Source organism: Caretta caretta, chromosome 7 (genome assembly GCF_965140235.1).
Source record: "Caretta caretta isolate rCarCar2 chromosome 7, rCarCar1.hap1, whole genome shotgun sequence".
Classification (NCBI taxonomy): Eukaryota; Metazoa; Chordata; order Testudines; family Cheloniidae; genus Caretta; species Caretta caretta.
In genome coordinates, this window is record NC_134212.1 from 45207615 (window position 1) to 45225646 (window position 18032).

General features: G+C 47.7%; 1 protein-coding gene across 1 annotated transcript; it reads left to right on the plus strand.

Annotated features, from left to right (window-relative positions):
* The first annotated feature begins 894 nt into the window (after positions 1 to 894).
* On the plus strand, positions 895 to 16675 carry PPM1M (protein phosphatase, Mg2+/Mn2+ dependent 1M). The gene is made up of 10 exons (XM_048856405.2): positions 895 to 1253; positions 5620 to 5743; positions 6966 to 7220; positions 8096 to 8208; positions 9027 to 9111; positions 9787 to 9905; positions 11394 to 11457; positions 12843 to 12950; positions 13606 to 13754; positions 14600 to 16675. The coding sequence occupies exons 1-10, from the start codon at positions 1024 to 1026 to the stop codon at positions 14745 to 14747; spliced, it is 1395 nt and encodes a 464-aa protein (XP_048712362.1). The 5' UTR covers positions 895 to 1023; the 3' UTR covers positions 14748 to 16675.
* The last annotated feature ends 1357 nt before the right edge of the window (positions 16676 to 18032 follow it).

Below are 18032 nucleotides of genomic sequence, written 5' to 3' on the forward strand. Positions count from 1 at the left end.
GCAGCAGGATTGGGCGGAAAGGGATCCAGGCCTGGAGATCTGCTTGGAACCCACACAGCCATGAGTTAGCAAGAAACTGATATGTTCTCTGGGCTGGGGAAGGAAAGACTGTAGACATGGTGTGGAAAGTTTTGTGTAGGAGACCGGAGAAGAGCAAGCAGTGTGGGAGTGAAAGAAGCTGCTCAGTACTTTGGGGGGAATCCAGTAGTTTTGGAGGGTCAGAGGCCCATTTAATTTGCCCCTGCATTAAATGACTTACCCAAGACCATAGAGGTAGTCAGTGTCAGAGCTAGCACTAGCCTCAGGAATTGCTAACTCGCAGTCCTGTGCTCAGACCACTGCCCTTTTCTAACCTACGCAAGGGCCTCTTTCATTCTGGTTTGTCCTTCAGTGGTTGCTCAAGTTCGTACAGTGCCTTAAATGTGCCACTTTGACGTCATCTTTACTAGCCATCAGGGAAACAGCTGTCCTACTGTTCCCTGTAGTATTGAGTGTCACCAGGACCAAGGAAGTCTGATCATATGGTTAGAGCACGGGACTGGGACTCAAGAGATTCAGGTTTGATTCCTGAGTGGGCAAGTCACTTCCTTTCTCGCTGGGCCTCAGTTTCCCAGCTGTACAAGGAGATAACAACACTCCCCTTGTCTGTCCCGTTTAGACTGTAAACCCTTTGGGGTAGGGACTGCTTCTCCCCATGTCTGTACAGAATCCAGCATAATAGGGCTGCAATCTTGCTAATGCAAATGACCAAAGTCTTCCCTCAAGTAACCAGGGGAACTGCCTGTGTGCGGTTCTAGGTATTGCGGAACTGTGCAAGGCGTAGGGAGAAGCAGGGGCTGAGTTCTTGTTGCAGTCAGTGCTTGTATGTGGCTGACTCACAGGCAATGAGGTCACTGATTGCCGTATATTAGCATTTATGACTCGTCCCACAGCAGCCAACTTCTGTTTTTGTTTCTGAGTTGTAGAGAGCAGTCGCGGGCAGAGCACGAAGCTGACGTGGTTTCCCCCTCACTCTCCTTTTTAATGTCTTCAGTCTGGTTTAAGAAGCATTTTTTGAGACACGGATCCACAACAAACCCAGGGAAAGCCGAGTCCCTCGGGCGGGGGGTGGAGCAGCAGCTGCCAGCTGCCTCGCTGTACAGGAGGCCCAAGTTCCTGCGCGGAGTCTGCTCCGGCGAGAGGCTTCCAGGCAAGCGGCCTATTTACTGCCCACCCCGGGACAGGCCACTGCAGTGGAGGACGGGCTACGCGGAGTGAGTACCCCTTGCTCAGGGTTACTGGCGGGATGGGGGAGAATCCGGTGCGTGGCTGAGCCAAGAAGACGTCTGTGTGTGTGTGTGTGTGGGGGGGGGGGGGGGTGAGAGAGAGCCTGGAAGATGTACGTGTGTGCGTGAGAGAGAGCCTGGAAGACGTGTGTGTGTGTGAGTGAGAGAGAGAGAGAATATAGGTCTGCTTATAGCTGGGCGGGGGAGGGGGAGCAAAACTGTGATGGAATCAGCAGCTTTAATGCCACAGCAGCTTTATACTGAGTGTCCTGAAATCCCAGCCTGAAACCCAGGAGGAAATGCAAATGTTGGCTCTTCAGCCTACACTGCTTTTGTCTTCCCTCCCCTGCCCCTTCTTGTATCTGTTGTTGACCCTGCCAGCAGATCTAATGTCTAACACCAGCCTCAGTTCTAATAACTAGGGTTTGGGGCTAGAAGTGCTTTCAGCATCTAACAGGGGGAGTCCTGGCCTCTAGTGGTTGTGGCCCCTGTGGGAACATGCCAGGCTGTGCCAGGGAGACGAAAGCAGGATGTCAGACCAGGGTTAGAAAGATCTGCAGGTTTACTATAGCTTGGTGAAATAGGAGCTTTCTGAAAACACGTGCAGAGCAGGCATGTCAGATCTTCCCTGACTGCTACAGACTAGGAGAGGGAGAGGGTTCTCCTGTTAGGGGGTGTGAGCATGTCAACAGAAATAGTGCCTGCATGCGGCTGCTCGCACAGCCCCTAGGGCCAGAGGATGGACTCCCTGAGCTCCCAGTAGAGCGGCAAGAGGTGCTGCAGAGGCAGAGATCAGAGAACTACTGCCTAGTTAGGAGCTGCTTGGAGACAACCAGTGTTGTCTTCATGGACTGCCAGCTCAGCAGGGCATCAACAGCTGGTGCCAGACCAAAGACTTCTACCCTGAAGGCTCCAGATCTTCCTGATTGCTAGAAAGGAAGCAAGAGAATTAGGATGACATAGTATTTCCATTTCTTCATGCCCCTCATCCCAAAGGACTCTCCAGGGATCCCATCTCTGGGTGAAGCTTGGCTGCTGAGCAGCACCACAGCTGCTCAGGGCAGGAAGGGAAGAAAAAGAAAGGCACAGCACTTGAAACTGCAGGGAGAAGTTAAAGGCAGAATGTAGCTATCGCTGTGGGAGTTTGGCCAGGATACCAGTGCAAGAGAGATGTCACCATCTGGCAGCAGAGAGCTCCTTAGCCTGTACTGGAGCAATGGCTCGGGTGGGTGGGGAAGAGCACCTCCTAGTTCATCAGCAGCACGGCTTTTGTAGCACACAGGAGATTTCCCAGCCAAATGCTCTCCACACTCAGTGCTGCTTAGCTGGGGTGATTTGACATGATTATAGGCAAAGGTTCCATGCATGGCTGTAAGGAAGGCAAGGGCTTAGCCCATCTTGCAACGGTATCCTGTAAAGCCAGCCAAACTGGGCACAGGTGAATGGGGAGACAGGCAGCCTCTCAGGTGCCAGGATCCAAGCTCATCATAGAGCAATGTCAGCACCCCTGCAATTGCAGTCAAATGAAGAGGGAGCCACTGTGGGCTTTGGAGGATCCGTTCCCCCAGCTTTACCCACTCATGCATTTCCAACAGGCCTGTGCCTCAGTTCCCGTGCTGTCATCGCTCTTCAACTCTTGGAGACAAACACTGAGCTGGTGTAAATCCATTGGTGTAAATCCACACCTCTTCAGTGAAGCTGTGCCTGCTTTCTTCAGCTGAGGATCTGGCCCTTCCTTTTGAATGTTTCTCCCATCCTCTGTGATGACTTTGTTTATACTGAGTTGCACAAGGTCTGCTAGAAACCTCAAAGCTGCAGAAAACTGGTCAAACAAGGCTCTTCAGAGTAATTCCTAGCATTGGAACAGGCAGGCCGGGCTACACGGTGGTGTTGTGTGAGCCAGGCTTGCAGGCAGGAGGAGGAGATGTTAATCCTTTGCTCCAAGGAAAACAGTAGAAGAATTCTGATAATGCAAATTCAAACTTGAGGAGATAAATCAGTGAGGTGCCTGCTGTGCCAGCCAGGACTGGATCAGCCCCCAGAAAAGAGCAAAGTGAATGTTTGGGCTTTGGCTGCTTTTTAGTGTTAACAATACTGCTGGTTGTAGAAGCTGTTCACTTCATCCCTGGCCAAGGAAGGGCCAAGTTCTCTGGCCCACTCTACAGTGCAAAGAAAGTGGAAACCTCCCTTGAGTCCCCTGCTGAGGATTCCCTTGGTGTGGGCTGAGTCTCCAACAGGTGAAGAGCTGGTGGAACTGGCTCATGTGCCCCTTTCTCAGTGTAGGGGGCATGTTTGGGGTGGGGAGGTATATGTCTTGGGCAGATAAGGGGAATGGCTGGAGCACAAAGCTGCTTAGGGCCCCAGCCAACTGACATAATTCAGAGCAGCTCCCAGGCATCTCTAAAATGCTCCGGAGCCAGGACCAGAGCTAAAAATCAAGGGTATGTACTGGCTCCTTGCCATCTCCCACTCTGCTGTGCCAGGTGTAAGCAGAGAATCAGGCCTGAAGCGCCTGGATGATAATGACTGCCTGTTCCTCTCCGTCGAAGAGCAATAAGGGTTTAAAAGCACTAAGACTGGCTGGACAGCTCACAGACGATGATGAGACTCCAGTAGTCCTGTGCTGCGACTTTACCGTGCTTTATCGTTGGGCCACATGTTCCTGTGGCCGTGCAGAGCAACTTACAAAAACAGTCTCAAAATCCTTACCTGATAGGCTCCATCTCTGCGCTCAACCCAAACAGCTCTGCATAACCCAGGGAATCCTTTGGGGGTCAGTTATACTGGCATTACAGGTGCTTTGTACTGCCAGAGTGGTGCAAGGAAGTGTAGCAGAAGCATAGGTCTGGCCCTGTTGCGTTAAGATGTGAATACCAGCCAGAACATGGAGAGAGATGCCTTTAAAAGAGGGCACACTGGGACAGACGCAAACAACAACAATGCTCATGCAGGGACATAGACACAGCACAAGTCCTGGCGTATGTATTAGTACCGTTCCTGCCAGAAATGCCAGTGCTCCCGGAGCCAATGGGAGAAGGCCACAGAGAGAGCCCAGGCTCTTAACACAGACACTCCATACTGTACACATAATAGATTATCACGCTATAATTTTCCATAGCTCCAATCACTTGCTGACATTTATGTTCTGAATAAAATCCTTTCTCCCTCCCCATTCAGCTGCTTCCTTGTTCCTGCAGTGACTGCATAATGAACCTATTTGTTCAATCACTGTCACATGACACAGAGATGACTGAGGTTGAAAAGGGAGCAAGCATGGTATAGTGATCAGAGCACAGGACTGGGAGTCAGGAGATCTGGATTCCATTCCTTGCTCCACCTTTGCTGTGTGACCTCAAGCAAGGCCTACGATTCCGAGAGCCTCCACTGATTTGGGTGCCTCTGCTTTTGGGTGGCCAACTTGAGACACTGTCAACTGATTTTCATAGATGCTGAGTGCCCACAATTGCAACCGACTTTAAAGAGAACTGGGGGTGCTCAGCACCCCTAGAAGTCAGGCCTTATGGATCTCAAGTGGGGCACCCAAAAATCAGTGGACACCTTTGGAAATGGAGGCCTTAACCTTTCTGTGCCTCAGTTTCCCTATCTGTAAAGGGTGTGTGTGTATCTAATGATACATGCCTCTGAGGTGGGGCTGTGAAGCTAAATGCACTGAATGTTTATAAAGCACTTTGAATCTTGAATGGAGCGTGCTAGAGAATTGCAAAGTACTATTATTATATACGTAAAATCATTCAGGCTTTGCCACTACCTAAGTACACACCTGCAGTAGCAAAAAGGGCAGTGACTGTATGCAATGACTGACATCACTGACTCCTATTGCCCGAGACACCTCCATCTCCAATAAATAACTTGGGGCTCTTCCTAGTAATTAGTTTTCTGTATTTGCTCAGACACCTAGGAGATCCATCCCTGGAATTGACTTGACCTTGTGTGCTTCACAAAGGCACTTCAGAATCATGATTCACTGTCCCCCAAAACGTGAGACTAACTTTAAAATCATGAGATTTAAAAAGGCTAAGTGTTGGGTTTTTTGTATTTGCCTCTGGCAGTTGAGCCATTGCGGATCATGTTTCCCAGTTTTTCTCTGCAGCCTGGAGGGCCAGAAATATAGTTTTTAAAAAAATACAAGCTGAGACTCTCACAATCCCATGACTCCAGGAGCTGGGGTTTGAAGAACACCAAATGCCATTGGACTCATGATAAAATCACAAGAGTTGGCAACACAGCAATACTATAATATTCCACACAGGCTCTTTACACAAGTGTCTTGGACCTAGCATAATGCTAGGTATGTATGTCATTTCCCAGTTAATTGGAGCATTTGTCTCCTCAGAGTCATCAATGCAGAGAAATCGGAGTTCAATGAGGACCAGGCGACATGCTGTCAGATATCCATCAGGAGGAGGGAGATTGGCATGAAGGAGGAGCAGGACTGGATGATTCTTTGCGCCAATCAGGTGATTCCATGTGTTCTGTCTCATCTACCTGTATCTCATGTATGGATGTATGTCTAGTTCCCCACTCACCATGGAACCTAGCTGAGTTGTCTGATCCTTCATACACAACTGTTTGGATGATGAGTACCCTTGCGTTGGGGTTCAGCTCAGGGGGCCTGTTCCAGTCCCCATGGGAGGCAATGGAAAGCCTCCCCTTCAATGGGTTTTGGATTAGGTACTGAAAGAGGATGTCTGAAGAAGCAGGGCAGTGCCCTGGGGTGGAAGCAGCCACAGGACACATAATATAGGTTCCACCATCTCTGGACATCTAGACATGGGGTTCTCAAACTGGGGGTCGGGACCCCTTAAGGGGTCACGAGGTTATTACATGGGGGGTCACAAGCTGTCAACCTCCACCCCAAACCCTGCTTTGCCTCCAGCATTTATAATGGTGTTAAATATATAAAAGAGTGTTTTTAATTTATAAGGGGGGTCACACTCAGAGGCTTGCTATGTGAACAGGGTCACCAGTAAAAAAGCTTGATAACTACTGATCTAGACGGTGTGAGGTCCACCTGCTCTGACCATACAGATGGTATGAGTATACCCGCTGCTGCCTTTCAGAGTCCCATTGCGGGAGACAAGCTGTGCTCAGTGTATATCGCATGGCCATCATGTGGCCAGTTGCTAGTAAACAAATATCCTTGATATCCCTAACTAAGTTGCTCTCATTAACCACTCCATCCTGTTTTGCCATGTCATTTACCATCATTGGGCTGCTGTCAGTGGACTGTTTGTGCCTGCATCGTAGCCATGTGGGAAAAGGAAGACAAAGGATGACCAGCTCCTGCTATGAATGAGAAATGCTGCCTCATGGTTTTAACCATGCAATGAGAGCATTAATGGTTTTGTTGGTTGGTTTTGTTAATAAATGTCCTGAATTTCCCATGAAACACTACAGGAGGCATGAGCTCAGGCATTATCCCTGCAGAACACTGCTGCAATTCTGTGCCAGGAGTAAAACAAGAATGTTCAGAAAACTTTCTGGGGCTCAGCACAGTCTGTATTTTGGGGAGGCCAAATGATGTGCTAATGAATCTGAAAAAGTCACCGGGGTTGTGTGTCCTGCCAGGATGGCATATACATATATATGTATATATAAAACCTGTCGTCAAAAGTTCCAGGTTGTGCTCCTGCTACCTGCACAGAGCTCCTCTCACCTTCGCTCTTCTTCTCCCACTAGTATCTGGCTGGTTATTACTGGGCCCTGTTTGATGGCCACGGTGGCCCAGATGCAGCAATAATCGCCTCCAACTACTTGCATTACTGCATCAAGCAGAAGCTGGAGGAGGTGGTGGAAGGCATCACTGAAGCCCAGCCCCCCATGCATCTGAGTGGCTGCTGCATTTGCCCCAGCGACCCCCAGTTCGTGGAGGAAAAGCAAATCCAGCAGGAAGACGTGGTCATTGGAGCGTTGGAGAATGCCTTCCAGGAATGTGTGAGTGATCCGTCCGTGGGTACCCAGAGAATTGCACCACTGCTGCTCCACCCATGCCCAGTGTCAGGGATGGCCACAAACAATGAAAGCAATTTCTCAGGCCCCAGTGCTACTCAGACTTGCCCCGTCTCTCCCTCCATCATTGCCACTGGAGGATAGTGAGGCAATTCTCATCTAGCACAGCGAGGCCCAGCTCTTACCTGGTGTCCCACAAGCCAGTCTGCAGTCACACTGCCCAAACTGGGATCTGCAGCCTCCCGCAGGGCCAAGCACCTCCCCTCTTGTTTGATCTCTCTAAGGCCACCCAAACTCGCACCGGTTTAGGCAACCCCTGTATCCACACTCTTAGTTCGGTTTAAGAGCAGCTTATTGTAGTTTAGCTTAAACCTGATCCTAACTGCCATAAACTAAACTGAAATAAACCTGGTCCAGACCAGATTAAGTGTGTCCACACAGCCGTTTGCACTGGGTTAACTGAATCCGTGTATATCCTGCCTGAACTAGTGCAACTGCACATATTGACAAGCCCTTAATTGGCCTCTGTTGAGAAGTTACGGGGAGACGTTCAAGGGTATAGAGGAGATAGGTGCGCAACTCCCATGGACTTTCAACAGGAGTTGGGAGCCTAACTTTGAAAATCTTCCCCTCAACCTGCTACAATACGCTCTGATGTCCAGCGGTTCTAATATCTGTCACGTACTAGGGTCCTGGGATGCTCCGGCTGCAGCTCCCCTGGTTGTGCCAGAGCAATAGCTCCATTCCCCACTATCGTTTTATCAGTTCTGTAGTCACCATCCTGGATTTAGTCTGCTGCTCTTCCTGAGAGCCATACTGCCACAGATCAGGTCACTAACTGGAGTTGTTCACACCAACAGGATGAAATGATTGGTCAGGAAATGGAAGCTACTAATCAGTCAGGAGGCTGCACTGCTCTGGCTGCCCTCTACCTACAGGGAAAGCTCTACGTGGCTAATGCCGGGGACAGCAGGTAAGTTCAGACCCCAGCTCATGGTGGATTTTGCTGAGCATGCTGGCTTATGGGGTGCTGAGCACAAGGATATGGCACACTGGGTTACCCCATCAATGGGTAAGATATATTCCTTTAGGCATATACAGAATTCCCTTTCATCCACGTGACAGGTTTACAGACAGACTGGCAGGGCTATTTCTAACTGGCAATGTGCAGATAGCATTAGGCTATTGGATATGAAAGGAGCTACCAAGCCAAGGGGCCCCAATTGCTTTGTTGGTTCTAGATCCATTAAGCTGCAGCTAATACTACCTCCAGCTGGGCCAGTGTGACATAAGCATTGTTTATGTCCCTTCTTCCTGATCCTGGCCTGTGGGTGCATTCAAATACAAAGCAGGGGAGGATTTTAGAGTCTCCACAGCAGTTGAGAGTCCATTGCTTCCTCCAGTAAAGTTGTGTCATTCTTAAACTGACCAGGCCAAACTCTGCTCTGGTGTAAGAATTCAATTGCAATGAAATTATGGAAGTTACATCAGCACTGAATTAGGCCAGCTGTGTCCATCTGCCCATACACCAAATTCATTCCTCGTGTAACTTTGACCTCAGTGGACTTGAGCCTTCTGACCAGTGATGAATTGGGCCCCAAGTGTTTTTGTGTGTACCTGACCCCATGGAACAAAACACTAAGTAGGGACATAAGGAAGGAGGGAGCAGAGAGTGACTATATTGCGGTTACTGACTCAGAGGAGGAGTACCGTAAATGGAAATTAAATACAAGGTAAGAAGGCATTTTCCTGATGGCTATAGGCTTAGAACCTCCTCTCTTTTCCATGCAGGGCGATCCTTGTTCGGCAACAAAGTGTAGTGCCTCTGAGCAGTGAGTTCACTCCAGAGACAGAGAGGCAGAGAATCCAGCAGCTGGTGAGTGGTGCCTTCTTTTAGCCACCTGCATGTATTGTAATGATGAATGTGTGTGCCTGTGAGATTGTACAGGTGAGCAAATGCCCTTCACCAGCCACTGCCCTGTCAGTGCCCCCAGCATCAAAGCTCCTCCTAACGTCATGGATCTTGTCCAGGCTGTCAAGAGCATCATTTGAGGTACACTGCCTCTTCGGTGCTGGGGAACTGGTAAATGCAGTGTGGCCAAATTAGGAAGGAGACCACCCCCTAACACCAGCTTGAGTGGGTGGTAGATGGAGCTCAGAAAATACAGGTTCTGTCAGCCTGCACTTCAGCAATAGTAAATGCCATGCTGGAAGGTAAGGGGATCAAGTCCAGGCTCTACAGCCCCCAAGAAGGAGTAATGATGGCTGAGCTACAGCAGAACCTGGCAAATAATACCACTACTTAGCTCTTACATCGCATTTTCCATATGTAGATCTCAAGCATCTTAAGCTTAAGTGTTATTATTCCTGTTCTACTGATGGGGAAACTGAGGCACCAAGCGATGATGAGACTTGTCTAAAATCACATGGCATGTCAGGGACAGAGCACAACCCTAATGCTGACTTCCAGCCCTGGGCTCCATCCATGAGTCCGGGGCGGCCGTCATCCTTAACCCTTGAGATGACAATTCCGTTTTGATTCCTTCTCTAGGCCTTTCTCTGCCCCAAGCTCCTGGCAGATGAGTTCACCCGGTTTGAGTTTCCTAGGAGACTGAAAGGCGATGACGTAGGCCAGAAGGTCCTGTACCGGGATTACTCCATGGCTGGCTGGTGAGTCTCCGATGTGTAGAGATATCCTTATAATTGCACTCCCTTCCCCGGGTGTCCCAGTGAGCTCAGCTGAGCTCACCTTTGGCAGTGAGGAAGTACGGTGCAAAGAAAGTGGAGGTCCTGGCATGAACCCTCTGATACTGAATGCTGCTTGTGAGGAGACAAGTGAATTTAGCACTGGTGACAGGAGTTGGACTAACACTCTGGAGCCTGAAGTCCCCTCTTCACCACAACATGCCCTGCTAATGGGCCTCAACATCTGCCCAGGGGCAACTCGCCTTGAGGAGAGATTTCAGAGGAACAGCCGTGTTAGTCTGTATTCGCAAAAAGAAAAGGAGTACTTGTGGCACCTTAGAGACTAACCAATTTATTTGAGCATGAGCTTTCGTGAGCTACAGTATGGGGGTGGGGGGGATGTGAGAAAACCTTGATCTATGCAGGAAATAGCCCGACTTGATTATGTAAAGAGTTGTCACTTTGGATGGGCTAGCACCAGCAGGAGAGTGAATTTGTGTGGGGGGGTGGAGGGTGAGAAAACCTGGATTTGTGCTGGAAATGGCCCACCTGTTGATCACTTTAGATAAGCTATTACCAGCAGGACAGTGGGGTGGGAGGAGGTATTGTTTCATGATTTCTGTGTGTATATAAAGTCTGCTGCAGTTTCCACGGTAAACATCTGATGAAGTGAGCTGTAGCTCACGAAAGCTCATGCTCAAATAAATTGGTTAGTCTCTAAGATGCCACAAGTACTCCTTTTCTTCTTGAGGAGAGAGTTTACTTTAAATTCTGGACTCCTCTACTGCGAGTGCCAACAAGGGAGACTTGAGTGAGGCAGAATCCCAGCTACCAGTTTGTTTTGTCACTGCATAGCCGTCAGATGGCAACCAGTGCAAAATGCTTATGGCCGACTGATTCCCATATTCCCTCCCCCAGCCCTTTTCCTTGCACAGAGTAGGTTGATATGTTTGTACTGGCCACATGCAGTGTGAGCAGTAAGGATGATGAGACACCTGAGTTTAGTCTCCCTGGGCAGTGCTGTTGCCCCACAGGAGGCTGCTTGCCAGCCATTAGCAAGCCCCCTGTTCTTGTCTGTCTACGAGGAAGGGCAGCGATGAGTTCAAGCCAGAGAAGTGATGGTCTACGGCATAAAAGCCCTTCTGCACCTCATCTCTCTCGGTATTTGACCAGGAAGCCCAGTCTTGGTGCACCAGCAGGGGTACAGATGGAGAGAAGTGAGAGGAGAAGGGTCTGGTCTTGTCACTGAGGAACTGAACCAAGCCTCAAGAGAGCTGGGGTCAAGTCCCAGTTTTGTCAGAGTCCTTGTGTAAGCTGAGGTGCATCACTTAGTCTCTGTACCTGCGTCACAGAGAGTGTTGGGAAGACAAGTTCACTGTTGTTGAGAGAGGCTCACACACTGAGTGATGGGCCCTATAGAAAAGCCTTTAAGTAAATGAAATGCCAGGGAATGACATATTATATTTATTCTAGGGGATACAAGACAGTGGAGAAAGCTGACCTCAAGTACCCTCTTATCCACGGCCATGGGAAGCAGGTAAATGAATTCACTACAGACCCCTACCCACTGGGAGGGCAAGAGCCTTACAGAGCCATGACTGTCAAGACAGTAACAGCTGCTCAGCACCCCTTCTTTAATTTAGTTATAGGCAATGCTGTGGGGCTTGGCCCTGGAGTAGCTGACCAACATGGTCTCTTCATCCCATACAGAGAGAAACTCTCGAGACCCTTCCACATCAGACACTACCATGGCTTCCCCTGCAGCCCAATCCCCCCAACACAGAGCAGCCAGGCAAGCCTCATCAGCCTGCAATGCAAACGTGCAGTGCTTTCTAATCCCTGCTGGGGGCATGGTGTTGCCCTGAGGCCAAGGACTCAACACGATTCAAAGAGGGAGAGGATAGTTATGTGGCTATCAAGACTACCTAGAGTTACAATTAATGACAGCCAAACTTTTGAAAGGGATATTAAACATCCTGCTTCAGGGCTTATGCCAACCTCTATTAGAGAGCAGGATGAGACGTCTGTGTGTAGTTCTTACACCTTCCTCTGAAGCATCTGCTGTTGGCCACTGTCCGAGACAGGACACTGGACTAGATGGACCATGGGTCAGATCCAGTCTAGCACACCATTTTCAGCACTGACCTTCACACACAAGCACCTCCAGAGCCAGCATGAACACTTTGAGGCAGGGCTACACAAGTGTCTTTCTGCCCCTGTCTCCAAACAGAACTGATTGCTATCATCCACCATGATCACCCCACTGTACGTGGGGGCCTACGTATTCAGGGGAGTGTCAGGATTCTTTGTGTGTGTGTGTGTGCGGGGGCAGCCACCATTGGGCATAGCAAGTTCATGCATCTCAGGGTGGGACTTTGTCACCCCAGCCTCATGCTATAGCAGCCCAGCTGCTAGCTCCTTGCAGGGGTTACGTTGCTTTATATTTGCAAGGCTCTCCAGAAGGAACAGGACTAGAACCTGCCTTTGCAAGTGAAAGCTGAGAATCTGCTTTATCTTTGTAGTTCTCCCAAAATCAAAGGAAGTTACAGCTACGGGCTTCCCTAGGCCTAAAGAAGAGCCCTGAACCCAGCCCCGCCTCCTGCAGGTTGAATCTCCATAGCACCCTGTGACCTTTGGTCCAAACCAAGGTCTAGTGGACAGGTGTATTCATGTCAATGAAAACATTCCACAGGCATTTGGCCCCTCTGACTTTTTGCTCACATTGAGCCAGGCAGAATCAGACTCTGTCTCAAGGGTTCTCTTCTCTCCCATCAGGTCCATGCTTTGTGCCAAGTGGCATGGCCTGTGGCCTTTGTTCAGTTCTGCCTGGGAAGAGGCAGGACACTGACACCCAAAGTCTCAGAACTCCTTCAGAGCACTGAGTTCTGGGTTGCACTGACACATGGCTTTGTTCTGTTCCAGACACGCTTGCTGGGGACCCTGGCTGTGTCACGAGGGCTGGGGGATCATCAGCTGAAAGTTATTGACACAGACATTGAAGTCAAGCCATTCCTCTCCTACATCCCCCAGGTAAGTGACTAAGGGGAAGTGAGGATTGTGATAGTGAACATAAAAGAGTCTAGCTGCCAGAACTAGGGATCCCACTTTAGCAGAACCAGGTCATGGAACCTCCTTTCTGAAGCAGCAGGACTCAGCCTAACTTGGTATTGGTTTGCATACTGCACAGCTTCCAGCGGGTGGTATTAATCCAACAGCACGGGTTGGGGTGGAGAGGACAGGGATAGGGAAAGTTTCAGGTATATTGGTCTGTTTTCATAGCCCAGGATTCTTTCAGAGGAGCAACCCCTTGCTCATTCCAAGCTTACCCATTCAATGGTGCAGTCACCAGCCTTTTATAACAATCCACTAGAACGCTGCCGATGCCCCAGCTTGTTATAAACCAAGATGACCCATTTAGTTTTGGATTCAAATGCTCTTCAGGCTTCCTGACTATGGCAGAATAGGCCCACCCTCGTGGACAGCCCCTGGCCATGTGCCTTCATGAAGTTCATTAAGCATGACCAACGAGGAACGGGGAAATCAAAGAAACGGGGAAATCAAAGAAAGATAGGATTTGCTTACATTTTTGAGGCCAAACACACTAGAGGAAACATGAAGAATACCATTTTCTGTGTACTAGGGCTGATGGGGAAAACCTAAGTAAATCACTAACTTTGTTCTCTAGGTGAAAGTGTTTGACTTTGCTTCGCATAACATTAAAGAAGATGATGTCCTTGTCCTGGCAACTGATGGCCTTTGGGACATTCTGTCCAATGAAGAGGTGGCCCAGACTGTCAGGAGCTTTATTGACAAAAACAGAACAGACCCATACAGGTAGTATTGAGCTTTTCTAGCTGTTACTACCCCATGCAGCTGGTATGGAGATGAATGGGGGCCTCTGTCTCCCCTTGCTTTGGCTGGGGGACTGCTCATGCTCTTAGTGAAGACAGTTTTGTGAAGTCACAAATCACTCCACTCTCTGGCTAACATGTCTTGCTCCTGTGTGTTAAATTAAACTCCTATAGCATTAGCTGCTGTACTCAAACCACATTAGCTTATCCTCCCATTCTCTTATGGAACATCGTGGCCCTTCTGTATTATCAGCCAGTGTAGTCTGGTCAGATGTTCATCAGCATTCCTGTAGCCATCCAAACTCACTGCTTATTCCCAAGCCCATGGACCCGGTCATACTACTGGAGGCTGTAGATGCATGGGGAGGTAGCATGGGTCAACGGACAGAGCATGGGCCTGGAGCCGGCAGATTCCTCACTCAGTCAGTGACTTACTGACTGACCTTGGGCAAGTCATGTCACCACTTTGTGCCTGAGTTTTCTCATCTGTAAAATGACTATAATGATACTGACCTCCTTTATAATTATTATTAGCATCATCTGTGGCCCCAGTGACACGAGAGTGAGTGGGTTGGGCTGAGCAAAAGGTGGCAGCTAAAAGCACCTAACTTCTGCCTCTGAGTTGGAAGACCTTTGGGAGTCTGGGGAAAGCCATAACTTTTATTTGCCCCTCCGTGAAATGGGGATAACAATGCCTTCTTCATGGGGGTGATAAGAGGCTGTCAGTCAGGCTCCAGGTCACGCTTTGAACAATGGCAGTGCTATGTATTAAGTCCTTGAGAGATAGATCCATGATAAACCCAAACTAACCTGGTTTTCCTGTTGCAGGTTTTCAGAACTGGCCAGGTGCCTGGTACACACAGCAAGGGGGAAGAAAAATGGCCATCAGTGGATTTTGGATGGCAACGGCCCAGCATCCTACGATGATATCTCTGTCTTTGTGATCCCACTATATAACAGGGATGAGGACTGTTAGTGTGCGTGTGTGTATATATATATGATTCATATATCCATGTTATAGGTCATTAAGGCCTGGTATGAATGACATGTGCTTGACATGAATGCATGCATTGCAAGTTAGCAACCAAAGCAAGGACTTAAGGTCAAGGTCTATCAGAACTCCATACAAAAACAATCTTATGTTCTGAGAAAAATATGGAAAGTCATCAGAAAAGAAAAGAAAACCCGATGGACTATGTAAAATTGTATAAGAAGTGGAGGAAATGGCACATCTTGGATCATGGCAGCCTGCCCAGAATTGTTTCTTTGGAATTGGGTGGGTAGAAGGCCTAGTAAACAAAGGCAAAGAACCAATGACACGACAGAATGGACAAAAAATGGATGCCTATGATTTCTGCAAATCAGAGTTGTTTATTGATCCAGAGTCCCATGTGGCTATAGATGTGGTTTTGCCAGCTCCCTACAGCTTATGATCTTATCCTGATGGAAGGAACCTTGCTCTAGCCCTCAAGACCATTCTGACCTTTTGACTCTGGTATAGGATGTTTGGGGGTGTGAATGTGGAGTAAGGTTTTTTTTTTTTGGTAATCAATGAAGAGCATTTAGAGTATCATATACCAACCCTGGCTGTGGTATCTGCTTTCTCCCCATCCCATAGGGAGACCTGTATTGTGGGTCTAACATTAGCATCATACAGAAGCTCTAGAACTCTTGTATAATAGGGTTTTATGACTAAGTAGCACTAAGGGAGACAGGTGTACTTCAGAGAGCACGGTTGTGTGCACTTTCCAGTAAGAGGAAGAGTTACTGTAGTAAGACAGGTATTGGAACAGTGCCAGCTTGAGCAGAAGAGAAGTTTCCTTTTGCTCCACCCACCTACAAAACATACTAGCCCACTGTACCATTTCTGGCATTATACCTCTGTATTACATCCCCCTCATTCCCTAATAACCTCACAAGAATGGACAAAGTCAGAGGGGTAGTATTGGATGTCCAAGAACACGAGTTGTCCTTTTCTGAAGCTAACCCAATGCATGATTTAAGTACACTACAGCAGGGTCAGGCTAAAATGGGGATTGGTTCACTGAGAAACACCAATGAACATGGTGACAATTACCACGGCCTCTGAAATAAGTTAGGCACAGTTAAAAACCTCACCCTTAAGATGAATCATTAAACAACTGCAGGACATCTCCAAAGGAGAAACAACCAGCTTATTGTGCTACTAACTTCCTGACAGTACCTGTATTTAACCCTTTCAAGAGAAGCCAGTCACTTACTACAATTGCTTTCGTTCTTTAATTCACATGGATTCCTTCCTTTAAGCAGTTCTCAGAGCTTGTCTACAGTTGAAATGTTACAGCTGTATCACCATAGCACTTCAGTATAGAATCTCTCCCATTGGCACACGTAGAGTCATTTGCACTGGGTGAGTAGGGAGCGCATAAGTCTTATTTCTGGAAATCTGGGGCTCAAGCAGACTAAACAGCAGCTGAGTTTTTGGTGAAGGTTTGTATACACGGCTGCATTCTATGAGGGCTTGTAGTCAGCTAGAGATGGGTTCATACCTTATGTATCACGAGTTGGAGATTTACAGTTCACTGGAAAAGCAGGGAAGCTGCTGGGAAGGACTGTAGTTCTAGGTGTGGGAACCATGCATATCTGAGGCATCGAAGTGCTGAAGCAACAGCACCAAGCTCCTCCCTATCACTAGGGTGCCCCTGCAGCCAATGCTATTTTAAACAGAAGATGCTGGTTGGTAAAAGGAGCCCTGAATAATCCAGTACAACAAAATAAACTTCAAAGATGCACAAGAAGTTTCTTGTATAAAGACATACATTGGTCAGTTATTTAAGATAAACTTGAATGGTATATTTTGCAATTTAATGTACATAATTGTTATGACTGATATAGATAATAATAAAACACTTGCTTATAACAAAAGAGCATTGTTCATGTAACCCAGGCCTATAACATCTCAGGACCGTGAGCTTTCATCAGATGCAAGTGGCTAAGCTGGTTCAGTTAGTACATGGATAAAAAAACCTCCAGGGAAGACTCAGCCTGCTTGAAGTAGAAGTGATGATTGAGAAGGTGGTGTTTTGTCACTGAACCAGTGCAGAGACCAGTTCCCCAGGATGGTGGGAAGACAGACTATGGTGCTGGAAGCACCATCTTTCAGAGGTGACAATACTTGGATAATTGCTTTTTTAAACTCTACATCTAGGATTCAGCTCAGATTTGGGCAACTATTTGTCTTGCTGCTTTAGGATTATCTAGCCTAAATTTCGGTGCAGTCAAATAGATGGTGCATTTCACAACCACAACTGCCAGATTTCTGTGACAAAAAGTCTCAGATATACTTCTTTTGTAGAGTGCTTTAAGCACCATGGGGATAAGAGAAACTAACTGAAAAATATATTTCTGTACAGATTCCTTCCACATAAGAAACCTGTTCATGCATCACTTCCAGTTCGATGGCCCCTCCTTTTCATATCTTTAACAGCCCTTTCAGATGTAGAGCAGGACATTAGAGAATTGCCCAAGCAGTGTTAGGGGTTTTCCATTAGCAGACATGCCTTACTTTTACCACAATCTGTAATAGCTTACAGGTGAATTCAGTAGGGAAGTTTATCTTGACAAATTTCAGAGGAACAGCCGTGTTAGTCTGTATTCGCAAAAAGAAAAGGAGTACTTGTGGCACCTTAGAGACTAACCAATTTATTTGAGCATGAGCTTTCGTGAGCTACAGCTCACGAAAGCTCATGCTCAAATAAATTGGTTAGTCTCTAAGGTGCCACAAGTACTCCTTTTCTTTTTATCTTGACAAAGTTGTTCTTTCGAGCCTGCTTATGGACAGCCATGGCACCACATTTATTATGTTTTGGCAGGTTAGAGAAGTCAGAGAATATAAAAAAGAACCCTTATTCCAGACCATCTGAACAATGTGTTAGGATAGGTAAGAGGCTCAGAGTAGCCATACTTAGGGGGAGAACTTTAGTAATAGAACTCATTTCCCCAATTCTGTTTTTTCCTGTTTCTCAAGTAAAAACAATAAAATTCACCTAATGGTTTAACAACTCAGATCTAACCCACATTAGCTTAGTGCAAGTCTTTGTCCTTCTCTAGCAGCCAGACCATATTAAGAGGTTTGTGTCTCCCACTACATTCAAGCCAATAGACCTTTTGCCAATAGAGCAAGCAGTTGGGTCTCATACTTTTAAATCCAGGTCACAGGTTCAATCCTAAACAATCACCTGACTGGGGTACAGTCACACACAGATGACCAAACAAGTCCCAG